Source organism: Onthophagus taurus, chromosome 2 (genome assembly GCF_036711975.1).
Source record: "Onthophagus taurus isolate NC chromosome 2, IU_Otau_3.0, whole genome shotgun sequence".
In the NCBI taxonomy this organism is placed as follows: domain Eukaryota; kingdom Metazoa; phylum Arthropoda; class Insecta; order Coleoptera; family Scarabaeidae; genus Onthophagus; species Onthophagus taurus.
The window spans coordinates 13477383-13498764 of NC_091967.1; the positions used below are offsets into that span (position 1 = coordinate 13477383).

The window sequence follows — 21382 nt, forward strand, 5'->3', positions numbered from 1 at the left end:
TAAAAAGTATTTTTTAAATTTATCATTAACTAGAAGCATTTCAAAAGCAGGTGTTTTCAACTACCAAGCACAAAATTACTAATAATCATACAATTATCGGTTTTATAATTAATGAAATAATGATAAAGGGGAAATTTAATTTATAACATTGAAAATATGAGTTATTTTAAGTCTTACCTTAAATTCACTATGAATTTTTTTTTAAACTTATGAACGATTAAAAGATGAGATTATATAACCTTATTAATGTTTTAATTACATGTTATACACAAATAGAAATTTATTCAACTGTATTTTTTCAATTACATTAAATATTATGCCTTTAAACAATTTTTGTTTGTTTACAGTTGAATAAATGAAGAACATAAAACAAAAACAAAACAAATGAATAAAACCATGTAGTGTAAAAGTTAAGGAAATTTTTAGAATTTTATTAAAGGAAAAGTTGGACAAATTTAAGATCATGCAAGGACTTTCACACACACAAATTTCACCTTCGTTATTTGGTTGTTATCGATGTTGTCCAATCCTTCACTTCCAACGACACCTACACTCGTTGATTGCTGCATTTTAGGCCCTATGGACTGTTGATGGTGTAGATTGGAAGTGATGTATTGTTGGGGTATACTTAAATTAAGGTTTACGAGTTCGGTTAAAAGTCTTGTGTCAGTGTTATAGTCTAATGTCACATTATCGACCACATCGTTGTTGATAACATTGTTAACGACTTCTTCTGAAGACAAATAAGTACTTTGATCGTTCCATCTACAAATTCCTCCTGGTAAGTCTGCGCTGGCGTATGAAGTGTTAAAGTGATCACTACCGAAATTTTTCTTTTCGCTTGATGGTGAATCGGGTCCACTTGAATGACCTGAATCACCATCTCTGTCGTTGTCTGGTGTGTCATCTTTCTTTTTTAGTTCTTCTATAATTATTGGAGTCTCATAGGTGCTTTGTATATAAATTGTCCAGAGTTCTTCAGCTTCTTCGTATCGGGGTCTTGTTAACCAGAATGGACCATCTAAAGCTAAGTTTTCGTGAAGATTGTTTACAACGTTTTCGGTAACGATTTCGTCGAGAACATTTTCGACAATTACAAAATCATCAAGTTCTTGTTTTTCAGCAGGGATATCATCTTGTAAATCTTTCATTGCATCCGTAATTTCTTCTTCTACCTTAACAGATAATTCTTCAGAAGCGGCTTCTTGATTTGATACACTAACAGTGGCTTTAACTTCTTCTCCAGTTGTGGAATATATAATTTGTACATCTTGTTTAGGTGACGCAACATCTTCACTTACTTTTTCAGCTGGAGTTTCTTTATTTATATTTTGTGGCTCTTCATCTTTTGCGTTATCTTTACTTTTCTTCTTTTTCTTTTTAGATTTGCTAGTTAAAACATCTGAAACTTTCGAAACAATGGAACCTAAAACTCCTGATTTTCTATGTTCTTCAACATCTGATTGTTCAGATTCTGAAGTTAGCCTCGATTTTTTCTTCTTGTTCTTTTTGCTCTCGACAACAGCGGCAGTTTCTATAGTGGAAACAGATACAGTGGGACATTCAGAGCTTGGTTCTGATAAAACCGGTTTTAAAGAATCGCCAGCTTCAAGTTTTTCTTTTTTAAATTTCTTTTTATCATCGTTCCTAATTCTTGAGATAAATCCACCAAAGAAACCTTCTTTATTTTCTTTAGGAGATTTAGGTTTCAATTCAGGTAAAGCATCCAATTGTTCCGCTTGTATAAAGGATGTTATTTCAACTAAATTAACAATTTTTTGATCAGGTTTTATATCACCTTTTTGTAAATTTTCAGATTTTATTATTTCAATCATCGTTGTTGAAACCATTTCTTCTTCTTTACATTCAATTGGTTTTGTGTCTTCTTTCTGTTTTGATTTATCTTTTTTCTTCTTTTTATGTTCATCGGATGATGTTCCTTCGTCGGGACTTTGTTTTGAACTCAATGCGTTTTTAACAGATGATATTATATTAGAAATTCCCCTTGGTTTATCTGAAGATTTTTTATCTTTCTTGGATTTCTTTTTATCGGTTACCAAATTAGAGGCTTCGACGTTTTCGACTTCTCCCTCTGATGATTCTGGTTTTAATGGTACTTCTTCAAAGACATTTTCTGTTAGTTGATTACCTTGATCTAACGGAATCTCTGCTTCTTTTTGTACTATTACTGCATCTTCAGGTTTTACTGAAGGTTCGGTAGATTTTGATCCAACAATACTAGCCCAAGTTTTATTAGGCGAGGTTATTTCTTGTACAACGGGAGATTCAACAGATTTTTCAATCGATTTATCAACATTTTGTTTCTGATCATCTTTTTGTTTGCTTTTATCTCTTTTTGATTTCGCTTTTTTCTTTTTCGAAGAGTCTTTTGATTCTTCAACATTTGTTGTAATCTCAGTAGGTTCAACAGGTTTGATCTCTGACATTACTTTAACATCATCATCCTTTGTTACTTCAACTTCAGGTTCTATATCTAAACCTGTTTTTTCTGATCCCAGAACTTTAACTCCATCTTCTGATTTAATATCAACTTTTTCGTCAATGCTACAACCTTTCTGATCATCTTTTTGTTTGCTTTTGTCTCGTTTTGTCTTCGCTTTCGTTTTCTTTGGACTCTCAATTGATTCTTCAAGAGGTTTGATTAATAATAATTCTGTTTCTTGTGTTTTAGCTTCTGTAGATACTTCAACAATTTTGTCTACTTCAACTTCAGGTTTTAATTCTGAAATAACTTGTTCTGTTACAACTTTTACTTCATCTTCAGTTTTAGTATCAACTATCTCTTCAACACCGGAGACTTTCTCATCACCTTTCTGCTTGCTTTTATCTCTTTTTGACTTCGATTTTTTCTTCTTCGGAGACTCAATTGATTCCTCAACTGGTGTAATTTCTAACACTTCTTTTTCTTGTAATTCCGCATTAATACCTTCTGCAAGATCTTTGGCCACTTCAACTTCAGGTTTTAATTCTGAAATAACTTGTTCTGTCACAACTTTTACGTCATCTTCTGTTTTAACATCAACCGCCTCTTCAATACCAGAAACTTTTTCCTCATCTTTCTGTTTACTTTTGTCTCTTTTTGACTTCGATTTCTTCTTCTTCGGAGACTCAATTGATTCCTCAACTGGTTTGATTTCCAACACTTCTCTTTCTTGTAACTTAGCATCTACATCATCTTTAACCTCTTCAACTTCTGGTTTTAATACTGAAATAACTTGTTCTGTTCCAATTTTTACTTCCTCTTCAACACCAGAAACTTTCTCATCATCTTTCTGTTTGCTTTTATCTCGTTTTGACTTTGACTTCTTTTTCTTCGGAGACTCAATTGATTCCTCAACTGGTTTGATTTCCAACACTTCTTTTTCTTGCAACTTAGCATCTATATCTTCTACATCATCTTTAACTACTTTAACTTCAGGTTTTAATTCTGAAATAACTTGCTCAGTCATAACTTTTACTTCATCTTCTATTTTAACATCAACAATCTCTTCAGCACTAGAAACTTTCTGATCTTCTTTCTGTTTACTTTTATCTCTTTTTGACTTCGATTTCTTAGTTTTCGGAGGCTCAATCGATTCCTCAACAGGTTTAATTTCTAACACTTCTTTTTCTTGTAATTTAGCATCAACACATTCTACATCTTTGGTCACTTCAACTTCAGGTTTTAGTTCTGAAATAACTTGCTCTATTGTAACTTTTACTTCCTGTCCTATATTAACATCAACTATCTCTTCAACTCCAGAAACTTCGTCATCATGTTTTTGTTTGCTTTTATCTCTTTTTGACTTCGCTTTCTTTTTCGGAGACTCACTCGATTCCTCAACAGGTTCAATTTTCAACACTTCTTTTTCTTGTAATTTAGCATCAATACATTCTACATCTTTGGTCACTTCAACTTCAGGTTTTAATTCTGAAATAACTTGCTCTGTTGTAACGTTTACTTCCTGTCCTACATTAACATCAACTATCTTTTCAACGCCAGAAACTTCCTCATCATGTTTTTGTTTGCTTTTATCTCTTTTTGACTTCGCTTTCTTCTTTGGAGACTCAATCGATTCTTCAACAGGTTTAACTTCCATCATTTCTTGTAATTCAGCATCAACACATTCTACATCCTTGGCCATTTCAACTTCAGGTTTTAATTCTGAAATAACTTGTTCTGTTGTAACTTTTACTTCCGTTACTGTTTTAATATCAACTATCTCTTCAACACCAGAAACTTTCTCATCATCTTTCTGTTTGCTTTTATCTCTTTTTGACTTCGATTTCTTCTTCTTCGGAGAGTCAATTGATTCCTCAGCAGGTTTGATTTCCAACACTTCTTTTTCTTGTAACTTAGCATCTACACCATCTTTGGCTTCTTCAATTTCTGGTTTTAATTCTGTTATAATTTTTACTTCATCTCCTGTTTTAACATCAACAATTTCTTCAACATCAGAAACTTTCTCATCGCCTTTTTGTTTGCTTTTATCTCTTTTTGATTTCGATTTCTTCTTTTTCGGGGACTCAATTAATTCCTCAACAGGTTTAGTTTCCAACATATCTTTTTCTTGCAATTTAACATTTACATCTTCTACATCATCTATTACTACTTCAACTTCAGGTTTTAATTCTGAAATTACTTGCTCCGTTGTAATATTTACTACATCTTCAATTTTAACATTAACTACCTCTTCGACACTAGAAACTTTTTCATCATCTTTCTGTTTGCTTTTATCTCTTTTTGGCTTTGATTTCTTTTTCTTCGGAGACTCAATTGATTCTTCAACAGGTTTGATTTCCAACACTTCTTGTTCTTGTATTTTAGCAACTTCTTTAACATCTATATGTTCATCATAATGTTTACTTTCAATAGCTTCAGGTTTTAAGTCTGATATTTTATTTTCTTCTGCTGAAATTATCACTTCATCGTCTGATTTAATATTAATCTTTTCTTCATTGCCATCAGTTTTCTGATCTCCTTTCTCTTCACATTTAGCATCTGCAGGTTCTTCAATATTTATAACATGTTCACCTTCAAGTTTTAGATCTGAAACTGCTTTTTCTTCACAAACGTTCTGGTCTTTGATGAACAGAGTATGTTGAACATTAATTTCTTCTTTCTTATCTTTTATGTTTTCTTGTACATCCACAACTTTCATTTCTGACACTTCTTCATACGGAGATTTAGAATCTGAATCTTTAATTTTCATTTCTATCGTTTCTGGTGTCATAATTTTCGCATCGTCTTGTTTCTCATCTCTCTTTCGCTTCTTATCTTTTTTGCGATGTTTTTGTTTATCAGATTTTACTTCACTAGATTTGTCATCATCGGAAGTTATTTGAGTCGTAACCGTTTCTAATTGTTGCAATTTTTCATCGACAACTTCTGTTGGATCTGTTGCAATTTCTTCAACTTTAATTTCTTCAGAATATGTTGATACGTCTTCTTGTTCTCTTTTTTCTTCTGTCATTGCTGTTTCAACTATTTCTGTTTTTATTTCCACATCAATTACAGTTTTTTCATCTTTAATTGATTCAATTGCGGAGCTTATTTCATCTTCATTTTCTGTCAAAATTGTAGTAATTTCTGAATCAACTGTATCATCATCTTTTACTTCAATTTTGACATTATCTTTTTCAACGATTTCTTCGGCAATTGCTGAGACGACTTCTTCCTTTTCTTTATCATCAATGTTAGATTCCCCACGTTTTGATTTATGTTTGTTCTTTTTCTTCTCGATTTCACATTCTTCTTTAGGTACTATTAACATTTCACTTTCAATATTCTCACTTTTGATATTACTTGATTCACTTGGTTTATGTTTTGATTTGCTTTTCTTAGACTTTTTCCGTTTCTTTTCGACTCCTTCACATGCTGAATGATCTTCTTCTCTATTACTGTCTGATACATCATCATCGGTTTTCGATCTAGATCGACTCCTTCGATCTTTTCGAGATATTACACATAAAAATCCCTCACTATCCTTTTGTGCAGTTTCAGTTTTTGGTTCTTCTGATGTCTCAACAACAATTTGTTGTAAATGTGGCTGGGACAACTGCGTATCTTTAATTTCTTGGGTAACGCTAATGTCGGATACTTTCGCATGATGGTGTTTTCTAGCAATTTCTGCGTAAGTCGTATGAGTTGGTGAAGATTCGGAACTTTCCGAAATTTCCGATTTTGTTATGAATTCTTCGTTTTCTAAGTCTGATTTAGGTTGATCGGTGGTCAATGTTATTTCTGTCTCGGTTAATGTTAGGTTTGTGTCTGTTAGTTTTTCGTCATCGGTCAAAGCAGGTTTGTTTTGGTTTGATCTTGAACGTGATCTAGATTTTCGTGGTATAGTTATTAATTGCGTGCTATCTGACAAAGTTTGATCTTCGTCAGTAAATGATTTCTCGGTAATATCTGTTGGGGTTTCTTCATAAACTTCAATAGTCGATTTTTCTTGAAGATCTACACTTTCCTTTCGCTCTTCTTTTGATATTGATGACTCTCTTTCGGGTTCTCTTCCAGTAGTATTCGCTACAACTTCAGCGTATGTTTTACCATCATTTTTCATGGCAACCCACACGTTTGGTTGTGGGGAAGGTACAATTTCATCGTGGACCTTCTCAATCACTTGCCTTTCCACCATAGGAGATTTAGATTTTTTCCTTCTTGATCGCTTGGATTTCTTTACATCGCCACCTTCATCTGGATGTAACTCATCTTTGTTAATTTCTGATACTTCATCATCTTTAGTTTCAATAACACTCTCGGCTATTTCAGTTGCTATATTAGTTTGAGGCTTTGTCTCATCGACTTGCGAAACAATTACTTTCAGATCTTCCTCTTTCGATAGTGGCTCTTCTTCTTCTAGAATATTTTCGATTTTAGCTGAATCGGTTACCCATAATGAAGAATGATGATCAGATGATTCATCAAATTCTGAGTCATAAGGTGCTCCCGTAAATGGTTGTTTAAATTGTTGGTAACCTTCCGGTTTATTGAAATACATTTTGTTGAACTTGGAAGTCGGGGAGAATTGGCTTGCATCGGGTATAAAAACTTCAGCATTGGGGTTGAGTTTGAATCCTTTTTTGGGTACAAATTCAGTTGCAGTTTTTAAGATTTTTTCAAATTCAGACGGTTGCTTTGAAGCTGAATCACCTACGTTTGCGTCGTCTTCCAAAGATGGTAAACCTTCAGTTTCTAATTTACTAACATCAATCGATGTAACACCCGAATCAGAAGTTATAGAATCTTGGACTTCCAGAGATTTTTCTACGATGTTTTTAATATCTTGAGTCATTTCCACAGACTCATCTTCTATTATTAATGAATCTGCTTCAACGTATTCCGCAATATCTCCTGATGCGTTATCTTTCTGGATCGTTTCCGGTGTGATAGTTTGTTTTTTAAGATCACTTCTTATCTTTTCCAAATTTTCTTGCCATTGAGTTTCGGCATGAGAAAATTCATTCATATTATAAATAGCAGTTTCGTACATTATTGTTTTTTGTGCCAATTCTGATTGATTTAATTCAAGATTAATTGACATTGACGGTTTGTCATGTTCTATATCTTTATTACTATCTTCACTCGTATCCATTTCAGTTACCTTTTCTAACATTTTTTCATGATTGTGTTTCTCGATTCTACAAGATTCATCATCAAGCTTTTTCTGTTGGACTTCATACCAAACCATTTCCGCTTCTAACATTTCACTCATATTATATACCGTTACATCACGTTTAATGTGTTGCAGAATTTCATCTTGATTATCTTTTTCTTTAATTATTGTGGTTTCTCTTTCCATAGATGATGGTTGTAATTCCTCCTTAATTAATTCTGTTTCCAGATCTTCAATAACTTTTTTATCTTCTGATTTAATATCTTCTTTTATACACGTAGTTATTTCTTTTGGTGTTGTTGTTTCTGCACATCGATTCTTTTCCAAAATTCTTTGATAATCACATTCTGATTTCTCGAATTCTTTCAAATTATATTTTGGTATTTCTTGTTCTAAATATGAAACATCTGGTTTTACCTCTTCTATTTTTGGTCTATTTATATCTTCTTTTACAATATCGACTTCTTGTTCTACTACTTCTTGTTTGGGTTCTTCTGCTTTTACACTAACATCTTCTTTTGACTCTTTAGCAAAACTATCTATTTCATTTTCCAAAAATTGCGTCATGTTTTGATTATGATTAATATTAAATTGTAAGACATCGTACATAAATGGTGTTTCTGGAGATTTAAGACCGCCTTTTTCATTGTCTTTGACTACTTGATTTGGTATCTCTGGTTTTAGAACCAATTCTTTTATAACTACTTTTTTGGCCTCTTCTGGTTGGATTGAATCATCTGGTTTTATCTCGGTTGTTGTTTTATTAATACTTGTTTCTTCCGTTAATGTTTTGAATTCATACCAACCATTTTCTTGTTCTAACATTCTTAAGATATTGTATGGTTGTATTTCCGAAGCCCAACCAATTAATGATTTCGCTTTAACATCAACTTCTAACGATATTTCCCTTATAATCGGGTGAGTTGTTGAAACTGCTGAAAGTAATTCATGTTCTGATTTCGTAATATTTGCTGATTCTTGTATGTTTTCAACATTAACGCATTCTTCTATGATTGGAGTATCATCAGATTTTTCTACGATTTGGACGTCAACAGAATCTGATTCTATTTCTTTGTGTATGATTTGTGCCTCATTTTCATGATCGGTTTTTAGTATTTCTTCATCTTTTAGTTCAATTTCTTTTTCTGATGTTAGAGATACTTCAGATGACATTTCTTCCTTTTCATATTTATTTTTCTTATTTTTCTTTTTATTCTTTTTTGATTTTCCTTGTAATGGAGAAGTTTCAGGTTCAGATTTCGGTTCAGCTTCTTGTTTAGGTTTTGATTCCAGTTCAACATTTAATTCTGATTCTGTTTCTAATTTTGTTTCTGGTTCTAATTTTATTTCCGGTTCCAATTTTGTTTCCAGTTGTAATTTTGTTTCCGTTTCTATGTTTGATTCCCCTTCTAATTTTACTTCAGATTCTAAACTCGATTCATTCTTTTGTGATGTTATTTCATTAGGATCATCGACATTTTTTTCTGTTTCACTTTGATCTTGATCATCATCTAGTTCAATGTTATCATCCTTACTCTCTGGTATTTCTACAGGTGATTTTGCAGTGCCGCTTTTCTTTTTATGCTTGTTTTTTCGGCGTCGTCGCTTTCCGCCACCGGAACCCGAAGATGGCGTCGGTGATGTCACTTCGGTTTCCCTTCCTTTTTCGGACACTTGTTTACTCGCTAAAATGTGCATGACTTCATCTATATTGTGAATTTCCACATCTACAACTGAATTAAGCCTTAATGGTGCTTGTGCATCGCTAATGTCGTCGATGACATTTTGCGAACTGCCAACATCAGGGGGAGCTGTTTCCGTAGATACCAAAATATTGGCATCTTCCACACTTTTTTCTTCCACCATTTCTACTTTTTGCTCTATTTTTGTCTCATCTTCCAATTCTTGACTTGATTCGTAAACTATGAGAAGATTTGTTTCTTCTTTAACCGATCTTCCTCTTGATCGATCTTTTATAGACCCAAAGATAGCTTGTTCGACTTCAATGTCTTCGTCATCTAAAGCTTCCGTTTCTCCTGAAGGTGTTAAAATTTCTTGTGTGCTAATAATTGATTCCTTAACATCTATGATTTGTTGATTGTCAGTTATATTTAATTCTAAGTTTTTATTAACAGTGAAATCTTGTATAGTTTGTGATGATTCAATAATTGTTTCCGTTACAACATCGCTCTCTTTTTCAGCGATTTCTTTAGTTATTTCAGATTCAAAACTTTTGTGCTGTTCTTTTGCAAGAAACTTTTCCTCTCTGATTTCTTCTTGCAACGTTTCCGATTGAGTCTCCGATGATGGGGTGATTTCTTTGATTTCATCCTCACTTTGTTCTTTTTGAGGATATTCTTGTACAATATTTTGTACCTCTTCTTCAATATGTACTTTAACATCAGATATGATCTGTCCTTGCACTATTTCTGATTTCGTCTCTTCGGTAAATAAGATTTTTTCATCCTTTTCTTTTTGAAGAAACTCTTGTGTAACATTTTGCACCTCACCTTGTGGGGCGTTTTCTTCTATTTTAATCACTTCCAGTTTGTTTAAGTCATCTTCGCGTTCTTCTTTTTGCAGACATTCTTGTGGAATATTTTGAATATCTTCTTGTTGAATTTGTTGTTTAAGATCAGGAATGATTTGTTCTTGTAATGTTTTGGACTGAATCTCTGACGTAAGAGAAATAATTCTCATCTCCTGTGTGGCTAAGTTTTCCTCAAGAATATTTTTTTCCATCTCCAAAACTTCAATACTTTTTTCATTTTCTCGATGAGTCTCCAAAATAACATCTTCTTTTTCCTCTAGTACAGGTTTCATCGTTTCTTCGACATTTTCTAATGGCGATATTTCCACAAGATCTTCAATTTGTAATTTTTCTTCTTGGATAAATTGTTTGGTTAAATCCACAAGAGATTTAACAGATGAGCATTCTTGTGTAACAATTTCAACTTTCTTTTCAGTTTCCGGTATGATTACTACAGATTTATTTTCAACAAGCGTTGATTTTGTTGGTTCATTTACACTTTCTTTTTCAATCATTTTTACTTGATCTTCTTTATGTAAAACTTTTTCCTCTACGTTTTTACCCAATCCCTCAGTTACAGAAACATCAAAAGATTCAGGAGAATATTCTTGTGTTATTTGTTGAGCCATATCATCTTCATGTTCAACAAATTCCATTTTTAACGTCCTAACGGTTGGTAATACCACTTCTTCGTGAGTAATAAGAATTACTTTGTTCATTTTATCCGGTTTATCGACCGATTCTTGTTGAATTACTTCAGGTTGAATGTTTTCTTTGTTATCTTCAACGGTGGAAGTTTTAATTATTGTCGTAGTTTCTTCTTGATGACTTTGAGTTTGTTCCACGGTTTTAACTTCAGAAATTGTAACATTTGATTCTGTCGTGGTACTCTCGCTGATTGAAGTAACATTATAAGGGTTATCACTTACTGATTCCTGTTGTTGGTAAGTACAAATTGTGTAATCTGGCTGACTTTGAGCCATTCTAATTGTGCTACAAATATCTTCAGCAATATCGATTGATGATGGGATAGAGATAACACGCGATTCATCCGCCTTCTGTTTAGGTTTTTTAGGTTTCTTCTGTTTTTGTTCTGATTGAGGTTTCGGTTTATTTTGATTAGATTTCTTTTGTGTTTCAATAGCAGGTTTTTTAGAAACATCTTCTTGAGAAATCAATTTCTCAAACAACACCTCTTTTTGTGTATCGTCATGTATTTCTTGAGGAATCTTAATGGGTGTACCATGTTCAACCATTTCACTTATTTTCTTAATATCAGTTATTTCAGTTACTGTATCTTGTAGTTCAGTTTTTTCACAAACTGCTTCCGCTTGGATCATTTCCACAGTTGCTGTGACTATATCATCTTTAATATTTAATATCTCTTTATCTAAACTTAATAAAACATTTTCATTATCTCCTAATTTATCATCAATGTTTTCAATTTGAGTTGTTTCAACAGATTTTTCTACGATTTCTGTAACTGGAACAACATTTTCATCTTTAGTATCTTTATCATCATTATTATCTTTATTAATATCGCAAACTTCTCGTTCCATAATTGAAACGTTCGTCTCTATATGTTCTATACTAACAATTTGAGGTGTTTCGATTTCTTCAATTTTAGAAATTGGTTTTACATTTTCATCTTTTTGAGCGATCTGAGAAACAGTTTCCATAATTTCTTGTTCAATAATTTCTTCATTCATTCTTTGATTAGTTTCAAATTCTAATAATTCATGTGTAACATTAATTTCATCTTTGTTAATCACGTTTTCACCTATTAAAACGTCTTCCTTATTTATATCTTTATCAATTTCAGCTGTATTTTCTTCAGTAATTATTTGTGACTCAGCAATTATTTCATGAGTTAGTTGTACAACTTTCTCAGATATTATTACTTTTGAATCAGAAGTTTCTGGAACATCTTCCGGAACATTTTTAGGAGTTACATCATGAGTTTTATCTTTCTTCTTTTTCTTTTGATTTTGATCTTTTACCTTATTTTCATCGATTCCAGATTCAATCAGAATTTCTTTAGAATCAATCAAATCAGAAGCCTTTCCTTTCTTTTTCTTTGTTTTTCCAATTTGAGGAACATTTTCTTCTGCTTTAACATTTTGATTTTTAGTTACTTCTTTTACGATTTGTTTTGGTTCCTCTTTCACAATATCTTCAGTACTTATTTCTGTAGTTGTAACAGCTTTTGTTTGTGATTTACTTTTATTAGATTTTTTGGGTTTTTTAGGTTGTTGTTCAATTTCTGTTTCTAATTTTTGTTCTTCTCCATCTTTCTCGATTGTTGATGGTTTCAATTCTTCTGTGGGTTTTTCACCTTTCTGTTTCTTTTTATTTTTCCGCTTTGGTGCAACTGGAACTTCTTCAGCTTTAACTTCTAAATTGTCAGTTTGTGCTACATCAACCGGGATAACTTTCTTTTTATTTTTTCGTTTCTTATTCTCAACTTTTCCTTCCTCTAAAGTTAATGTCTGTGTTTCTCCAGTTATTTGTTGTTCAATCGTAATAATTTCTTTTACGTTTTCAACAGTCATTTTAGTAGCACTTTCATCAATTTTGGATTCTTGTGATGACTCAGATTGTTTTGGACTTTCTGATTCAGATTTAGACTTCTTCTTCTTCTTCCTTTTCGGCACTTTTACCTCTGATAATTCTTCTGTTGAAACATTTATAGTTTTTAACGTTGCTACATTTTCTTGGTTTTCTGTTTGATGTTGTTCTTTTACTTTTTGTTTTGATTTCTTCTTCGGTTCATCAACTTTATCTTTTTGTGTATCTTGAATTTCTTTCAAAGCTTTATCAACTTCATCAATTGGACTTACTACTTTAGGTTTCTTCTTCTTACCTGTTTTGTTTTTCTTTTTAGCTATCTTGTCCGTATCAGTAATTACTACATTTTCTTCCTTTGTCTGAGTAATAGGTTCGTCGATTGTTTGATTAGTTGATTCAATAACGGATTCTTCAATCGATTGAATGATGGGATCCTCAATTGTTTGAGTAATTGATTCGAGAACAATTTCTTGGACATTAGAACCAACTGTTTCTTTCAAAACAGCCTCTCCATGTGGTTCAGATGGCGTTTGAAATTGTTCATCATCGTCGACTTCAATGTATCCATATCGTTTCGTCGTTTTCGTGGTTAATCTCTTGTCTACTTTAAACGGTTTCGGGTGTTCCCGTATTTTAGCCGTGTCTTCTTTAAACATAGGCTTTGAGCTATGTTTCTGAGGCTCGGCCTTGGGAGACACAGATCGTTGTTTAACGGTTTTTTGAGTACTGGATGGCTGGAGATTATCGGTAGACAATCCCTGAGATAAAATCTGCGCGTACGAAAATGTTCCATTTGAGTGTTTTGTCACTTCAATTTTGGGCTCATCTTCAACAATCTTAGTGGCTGACGGTAATTCTTCAATCACCGGTTTTATTTCAGAAACGCTTTCCTTTACTTGTTCTGTTATTTTTTTATCTACAGGTTGATGGTAAGTTTCTATTACGTCACTTTGTTGATATTGACCTTGCTGAGTATAAGTTGTTACTTGTTCTTCTTCTTGATGCGATTGTTGTTCAACTTCAGTGTAATAATGTTGAGAATAATATTGATTACTCGGGTCATGATAAGTACCCAAACCAGAGCTCATTAATTGTTGGCCAGAAGCAATAAAGCCAACAAGATCAGGCTGAATAAAACCGTAAGTTACAGTTTGGGGGACGGCTTGAATAGGTTGCGGTTGATAATAAGTAGTTGTTTGAACGTTTATTTGCATTGGATACTCATAAGTTTGATTATGTTGGTAATCAACCCTAGTTTCAATCCATGATGGATTTTGAACAAACACTTCACTTGGAGGTTGTGGAAGTTGTTCTTGCGAAATTTGTGCTTGTTCAATTGTTGGTTGTTGTTGAACTGATTGTGATTGTTGTTGAATTGCTTGCGCTTGTTGTTGAATTGTTGATTGGGGTTGTTGTTGAATTGTTGGTTGCGGTTGTTGTGGATGGACTTGGGTATCACGAGATTCACTTTGATAAGTTTCCGTTTGGATTTCCGCTTGAACATCAACTTGCTCCTCTTGGTACTTTGATACCATAGCATGTTCTTGGCCATCTCCTGCTAAACCTTTAAGTACTTTAGCATAAGATGTTGAGCCGGGTTCCCAAATAGGAGATTTAGATCGTTTTTTATCATGCTTTTCAACATCCAACTTAATTTTATTATCTTTTTGGGTGTTATCTTTTGGTTGAGGTTGTTGTACAACTTTTTTCTTTTCATCGCGCCTGTACGGAGATCTAGCTTTCCTTGGAGGTCGTACTTTCTCTTTTCTTTCATATGATGGCTTCACAAATTCGGTTTTAGTTACAACCTCGGGTACGGTTGAAATTTCTTCAACTTCTCGTTGTGCTTCTGGCTCTTCACTAAGATGTTCTTCTTTTGTAGGAATGTCCACATCTTTCTTTTGGCGGACTTCTTCTTTCTTACCTTGTAACGCAACCATTTCTTCCTTGACTTCTTCTGTTTTTAATTCCTTAGAAGCAAGATCGCGTTGTTGTCCAGCAACAATCTCAGCATAAGTCAGTCCTTTACCATCGTAATACGGATCGAGTTGGTGGACAGCGTCCAAAAGGGTTGTAATCCTTCGCCTGTAGGCCTCTTTCTTCACGACCAGATTCTGATCATAGCAACAAGGAGAACAATTACCACGCAAGATCAATCATAAAATGTCACGCTATGCAAGATGATGGGCTGCGACGTTAGTCAAGGTCGATTTATTTTTTCGTTTTTTTTTTGTTCAATTAGGTCAAGTTTGTGTTTAAATTGTCAAAGTCGGGAATAGCTTAATAATTTATATAGGAATTGAGTGAGTTAGGTGATCAGGGTATCCGAGAATGGTTCGCCGGTTTCCAAGATCTGCTGAATACGATCGTTTCGGATCTTCAGCTGCTCTTGAAGTGAACGAATATGATCTCGATACACCTGATTTACGTGATATGGGAAGGAAATAAAGGAGTGCAGCAATAAATGATAATAAACAAAGTGATTGATGAAAAACAAAGTCAAACAAGAAATAGAATAAAAAACACACTTTACAAATTAAAATAAACATAAAATATAATGATAGCTTGAAAGATGATTCATCTTCAAAATTGATCTATACATTTCTTTATTATTTAATGAATGAATTTGATATAGATCAATTTAGAAGAGTGTAAAATTGAAGTAAAAATGAAAATAGTAGCACAAATAACAATAAAACACAATTAAAACCCCAAAAAAGAATACTAAAAGCATGGTGAGCGTAAACAAGCGATAGAAAAGCCAAAAACCAAAAAAAAATAACACAATCCCCAGCTGTTCGGGATGTTTGAGGGAAATTGGAAACACCTTGATGAACGCCTCAGCCAATATCTTGATAGTCTACTCAAATTATCATCAAAATGTTTCCACAAATATTCTTCAACCAGTATTGATTTTCACTTTTCAAAAAATCGCATCTACTTTGCTTTTGCAGTTTATGCTAAGTGCGGCAATCAACTGGTGATTGAGAGAGGAGATGGCATCTCTCCAAATTTCTTTCACATTATATATCCTGCCATTATAATCTTTATTTTTATTAATTTTTTTTTTTTTAATATTTATTTCCTTTTTGCCATCTCCATTAAAACTTTTGTTATTTATCATTCAAAAAAACCAAACTCAAACTTTGTTAATACACAAATATTCCTACCTGTTGCTCACGCAGCATCTGCTCAGAATCTTGAACAAGCTGTGTTGGGTTCAATACGATTCTTAACTGCTGCTCCAACTGGATGATTTGATGCCGCAATTGTTGAACTTCCACTTGGTAACGATCAACTTGAGCAATTGAGACTTCTAGTTGTTTGCTTTGGTCTTTGATGACAACATTCAATTGGTCGAGTTCGTCCAATAATTCTTGAGCGGCATGAGCAATTTTGGCGTCTCCACCAATTCCGGATCGGAAATGAATCTAAATTAAAATTAACACCGCTGAAGAAGAACGAAATTCCTAAAAACCTCGATTCAAACCTGTAACTTCTCCACAGATAAAGATATTTTCGTCTTCTGAATTTGACAATCACCGACAAGTTTTTCTCTTAAGGCGTGTTGATCTCGCAATGGTTTCTTCTTGTTTTGTGGAGATTCTAATGTCGACTTTGTTTTATCAATCCATGATCTAACATCCTTCATTTTCTTCTCGCATTGTTCCCATTCTTCGTATGTTTCTTGAAGGTGGGCATTCTGTGAACATACAAAATCATATTATATGTATATATTTATACATATAAGCTTTTATGCGATTTAAATATACCGTCTCAAGTATTTTCGATTCTACTTCGACCTTGGCTTCTTCAGCTTCTTCCATTTTTTGTGGAAGATCCCCAACGCTGGTGACACTTGCAATATGGTCTAATTCTTTAGCCATATCACTTAGATTTTTGGTAGCAGTTTTACATCCTTTTACGGCATTCTGAAAAAATTTATTTTAATTAAAATTTGGAATGTTTAAACATAAATTTGATGACACTAACTCCGTAATCATGCAACTTTTGTTTCGTTTCCGCTAAAGTTGTAATGACAAATGGTTCTTGAATAAACTTTTTCTTTTCTTTTACCCAAACCATAACAAGTTTGTACAGCTCGAGGAAACGTTTCCAAGCATCCTGAGCCCCTCCAACTTGTTGTTTCTTTTCGTCCAACAATGATCTAACTCTTTTTAATTGATCGGCTAAATTATCGATGGTGGATTGAATCAATTTCTTTTCATCGTCATCTCTGGTTTTTTCGATGATAATTTTTCCGTTTTTAGTTAATTTTTCCACTTGATCGGCAACGTTAAGGAGTTCGGATTGGATTTGTTGAAGATGTTCATCGAGAGCGTAAGGTTCAATGCTTCTATCTTGAATTTTAAGCTCGGCTTCTTTGATCCAATTTTGTATGTCTTTCGCTTGAGTCAAATAATCCGACCGAACGGTTCTAGCTTTTTTGAATTCTTTCTCCTTGTCATCCATAGTATTAGCAACTTCTTCAGTAAGCAATTCTAGAGTGTTAAGTTCGTGCAAAAGATCACTGGGCACTAATTGTTGCAATTGAAGATAATGATTTTTGATAGCGAAGATTAAGTTTTTCACTTGATTCAATTCACTTTTCACCTCGGTTTGAAGTTTATTCAAATCGAGTTCGGTTTGTAAGAAGTTTTGATCAAAGACGTAGAAGTCGATGACGCGATTTTGAGTTGAAGATAAAGCTGATTTCGAAACTTGGATTTTCCTGAAGTGGTCGTCCAATTCGAGCAAATTGTTCTTGGATTTCTTGTGCTGTTCGTTCAAAGTATCGGTAAGCCTGAAGAGAGAGAAAATTAAAAAAGTAAGAAACAAAATAAAACGAAATTAACAGAGTGTCGTCAAAGTTAATATGGCGGCGTTTCTACTGAACAGAATAACTATTTTTAAATAGAACCGCGTGGCCTCTATTCCGTTTGTAAAATAAATGTGCCAAAATAACTTTCGACTCTGTTTTTCGGGCAAGGCGGTCCCGAAATTATTCAGCTAACAACTCAACAGCTAACATCATCGACATAAAATAAATTTAAATGGAATTTATTACTAAATTTAAATATTATTCTTTTATTTCACAAAGTAAAATAAAAAATACAAAAATAACTAAAGCACATCAGACACTATTTTTAATTTCGGATATCACTTTTCACCTTAGACAAATCGGCCCGGAGCTTTATTTTACGAACAAGGCGCAAAAACTATTGAAAAAACAATTAGCAAAACTATCACGTGTAAAAGTACTCGAAAAAGCTCGCTCCAGCCATCCAGTGCTTTTAGGTCGGTGGTTCGTAATATAAATGAAATTTCTGTTGCGTGATTGCTACGAATTTGGAATGGGAAGCGTCACGACGCCCGCCTTTTGCGCATGCGACGTCGAAACGTCTCGCTTTAAATCGAATAGACGCCGGTAATGTTATATGTTACATCGGATTATAGCCAGAAACTTTTACGTCGATGTCATTTGCCAAAATTGTTCGTAAATAATCGTAACGATAAAGTTATAAACTTTTTGATGATGGCAACATTGTTATTCTTGGAGGTAATATTTAATAATAATTCAAGGTGGAGAGTTATTAATGTAACACTGGATTTTAGATGAGATATTTATAACACTGATCTAATAATGTCCTTCTATTCCAATATTAGGGAAATAATAATATAGCAATGATTCATGTTTTCTATTATTTTTGCTATCTGCTATGTTTCTATATCGTATTTATTACAAAGTATTTAGTTTTATATTATCGAATCGTTTTAAGACGATGACTCGGCAATGTCTTAAATGGAACAGTATCTTCTCGAGAATACCGAGTACACCATGTATGGGAGCAACTGCCGCATCTACCGTTATTGAATTGCATTCAGTTTTATAAATAACTAATTGAATTGTATCGGGTATTCCGGAGAAAAGGGGTTGAGATCTTTAGCCTTTACTCCTATCAAGTTTCTACCTCGAAACTTAAAACATGATATTTTTTATCTGATACTAAGACTTATTGAAAAATAACGTTAGGTTAAAATAGCGTGTAGGTTCCCGAGCATTTCTGGTTTGATTTGAAATTTGTTCATAAATGTCTTAAATCTCTCAACACGGCTCAATTTAAAAATGCTGGTAGATGATAATAGTCATCACGTCTGATGTTGATCTAAAGAAACTTGGTCTCAGTTAACTTTGAAGTTTCAATCAAATATGCGAGATGCAACCTTATGAAGTTTGCACATAATTTCTGTATTGAAACAAATTTTGCAAAAGCATAATTTTCTATCGTAGAAGACGCTCTACTATGCAATTGTGCTACTGTATTATAAAAAAATCGATTGCGGAGGTATTCGTATGGATATTTCATACATTAGTTTTCTTCAAAAACTTCAAGACACGCGTGATCAATTTCCTGACAATCAATTTCTAAAGCTTCCTTGATTGGGATTCCCCATCAATGATCAAGGCCAATAAAGAAGACATGGGGTTATTGCGATGCTTTTCTCTGGGTTAAAATAGTATATAAACGAAGGTTTTCTTAATTGATTCTACTTCCCAATTACAGCATTGCAGCTGAGATGGAATGTAATGACAATGTAATTATTCCAAAATCGGTCTTGTATACATTGCCAAAAAACTTGATGACTGATACTTCTTAAGTATCGTTCTTAGCCAAATCATGTCAACACTTACTTTCGTCTTACATTTAAAAGACATCAACCAGATAATGTTGACAATTTTGTTTCTTAATTTAAGTCACTTTCATTGGTTGTAGCAAAGAGAAGTGACATTAGACCAATTTTGCTTTTGGTTTATGTCAATATTTTCATTAGTCCAATATCTTACATTGCGCGGATGATTGTAAGATTTTTTGTAAGATTGAAGGCATGCGGTTTCAATAGTACTGTGTCACTGGCCATACTTCATGTGTCTTGCATGAATACTTTCCTGGATGCGTTATTTATAGTTTTGGCGGCCAGAAATGACGAGTTCTTGCAGCTGCTATAGACTGGACTTTTTTGTGGACTTTCCTCAAAATCTGGGTTTATGCCAACACGTCCAAAAACATCCATTTATAAAAAGCCGAAATTGAACGCAGTATCAGCCAAACACCTCTATATTCGAGGTCTCTGTTTTTGATATTATATGTCGATTTTGGATTTAAGGCTGGACTTAAGATGTAGAAAAGAATATTTAGAGATTTGGAGCACTGTAAAGTTCGCTTTTATGAAGAAATTAGATACAGTTTCACTTAGTATACAATTTTCATTTGTTCTGCGTAAGAATGTGATTTAAACGCCGATCCGAACTAGATACAAAAACTTTACAAAAACCAGTACATCCAGAAATGTTTAATATTATGATGCCTGCTGCAAAATTAGAATTTTACAAAAGAATTCAAAAACTGCTGAAAAACTAAAACAACTAGTTATATACAGTTTCATGTACAAATTCATTCAATAATATAATTCATTCTCTTCCAGATTGGCATTCTGCACAATTCCACAGTCTCTGTGCACTTGTACCTATATTCGAGAAGAGTACACTGTGGTGATCATCTATATCTTTTTATTCTGTATCCCAATCTTATCATACTATTCTCCTACGTTGTCCAAATTCAATGTTGATCTATGTCAAAAAGTAAGTTAAACGTTTTTTATCCATAAACATACCCTAAATACATTTTTAGCTCTAGAGGAGTATCCCGGCGATTTTATCAAAATGTGTTATAATTAAAAAGAATGAAACCTTGAAAGGCAAGCTTTGTGAAACATCGTCTTTATAAAAAGCCACAAATTTGTGCAACCCTGAGAGACAAGATTAACTGTTAACTTCATCGATTTCTCTTACCCATAACGATAGCTTTTGTCTAAGCAGAACAGTCTTTAAAAGTTTCAAAATCTGTTTGTAATTTCATCATAACTTCATCTTATGATAGCCATCATGAACTAAATAGCAGATCCACGTAGTCAAATCTTAAGCCCGTGTGTAAATATTTTTTAGAAATCTGCCGTTTAAAGAAATACTTTTTTATGCAGTATTATTAAGTACTTTGGAGCATATTCCGATGCACCTTGCCTAATCCACATTATTTTATGACCACGTTAAGAACAGCACACAGGAAATGTCTTCAATTTTAAAAAATATTAGCTGTGCGTTACTAAACAGTTTTTTGATATTATTAATCTTGCAACTTCCCATTAGCCTTCAAGTGTCTTTTTAACTTACTTGAGAGCATATACTCGTCCCCTAAAACTTTTCATCAAAGCACACACACAGATCTTACATCATTGTTTGCTTCTACTAAAGTAAAGCCAAATAGTTGTCATCGTATTTACACAATAACGAGAATATTGCTTGTTGTAGAATATTTTAGAACGCTCATCTACCCGTGTTCGTAGGAATGCTTTGAAGCCCTTCTGTATACTCTCTACGGCGCCTCAGGCGCACCCTTTCAGAACCCCTTAGGGTGAAAATAAAAGACGATTTTAGTATAGATTATTTGTTATTAGATTATTTGAAATAGACAGCAGACTTATTCGATTTCCTTAAATTAAATAATGTTGCAAGTTTTTTTAACGAATCCTATTTGTATGAAACATGTTATCAAGAAAATAAATCACGTTATGCGTATAAATTAAACGTTTAATCGTTTTATTTACT

General features: G+C 33.3%; 1 protein-coding gene across 8 annotated transcripts in view; it reads right to left on the minus strand.

Moving 5' to 3' along the window:
* Positions 1-21382, minus strand: part of LOC111425851 (Muscle-specific protein 300 kDa) — a 112447-nt gene that overhangs the window by 29526 nt on the left and 61539 nt on the right. For 5 of the 8 annotated variants that reach the window (XM_023060129.2, XM_023060130.2, XM_023060128.2 and 2 more), the window contains 5 exons: positions 16711-17521; positions 16491-16649; positions 16208-16420; positions 15888-16148; positions 495-14831 (listed from right to left, as the gene is read on the minus strand). In XM_023060129.2, the coding sequence (XP_022915897.2) occupies positions 495-14831; positions 15888-16148; positions 16208-16420; positions 16491-16649; positions 16711-17521 (15781 nt within the window). Of the gene's footprint in view, positions 1-494; positions 15137-15887; positions 16149-16207; positions 16421-16490; positions 16650-16710; positions 17522-17888; positions 17981-21382 lie in introns of those variants that run through there. The other 3 variants (XM_023060133.2, XM_023060134.2, XM_023060131.2) reach the window with 3 other exon arrangements.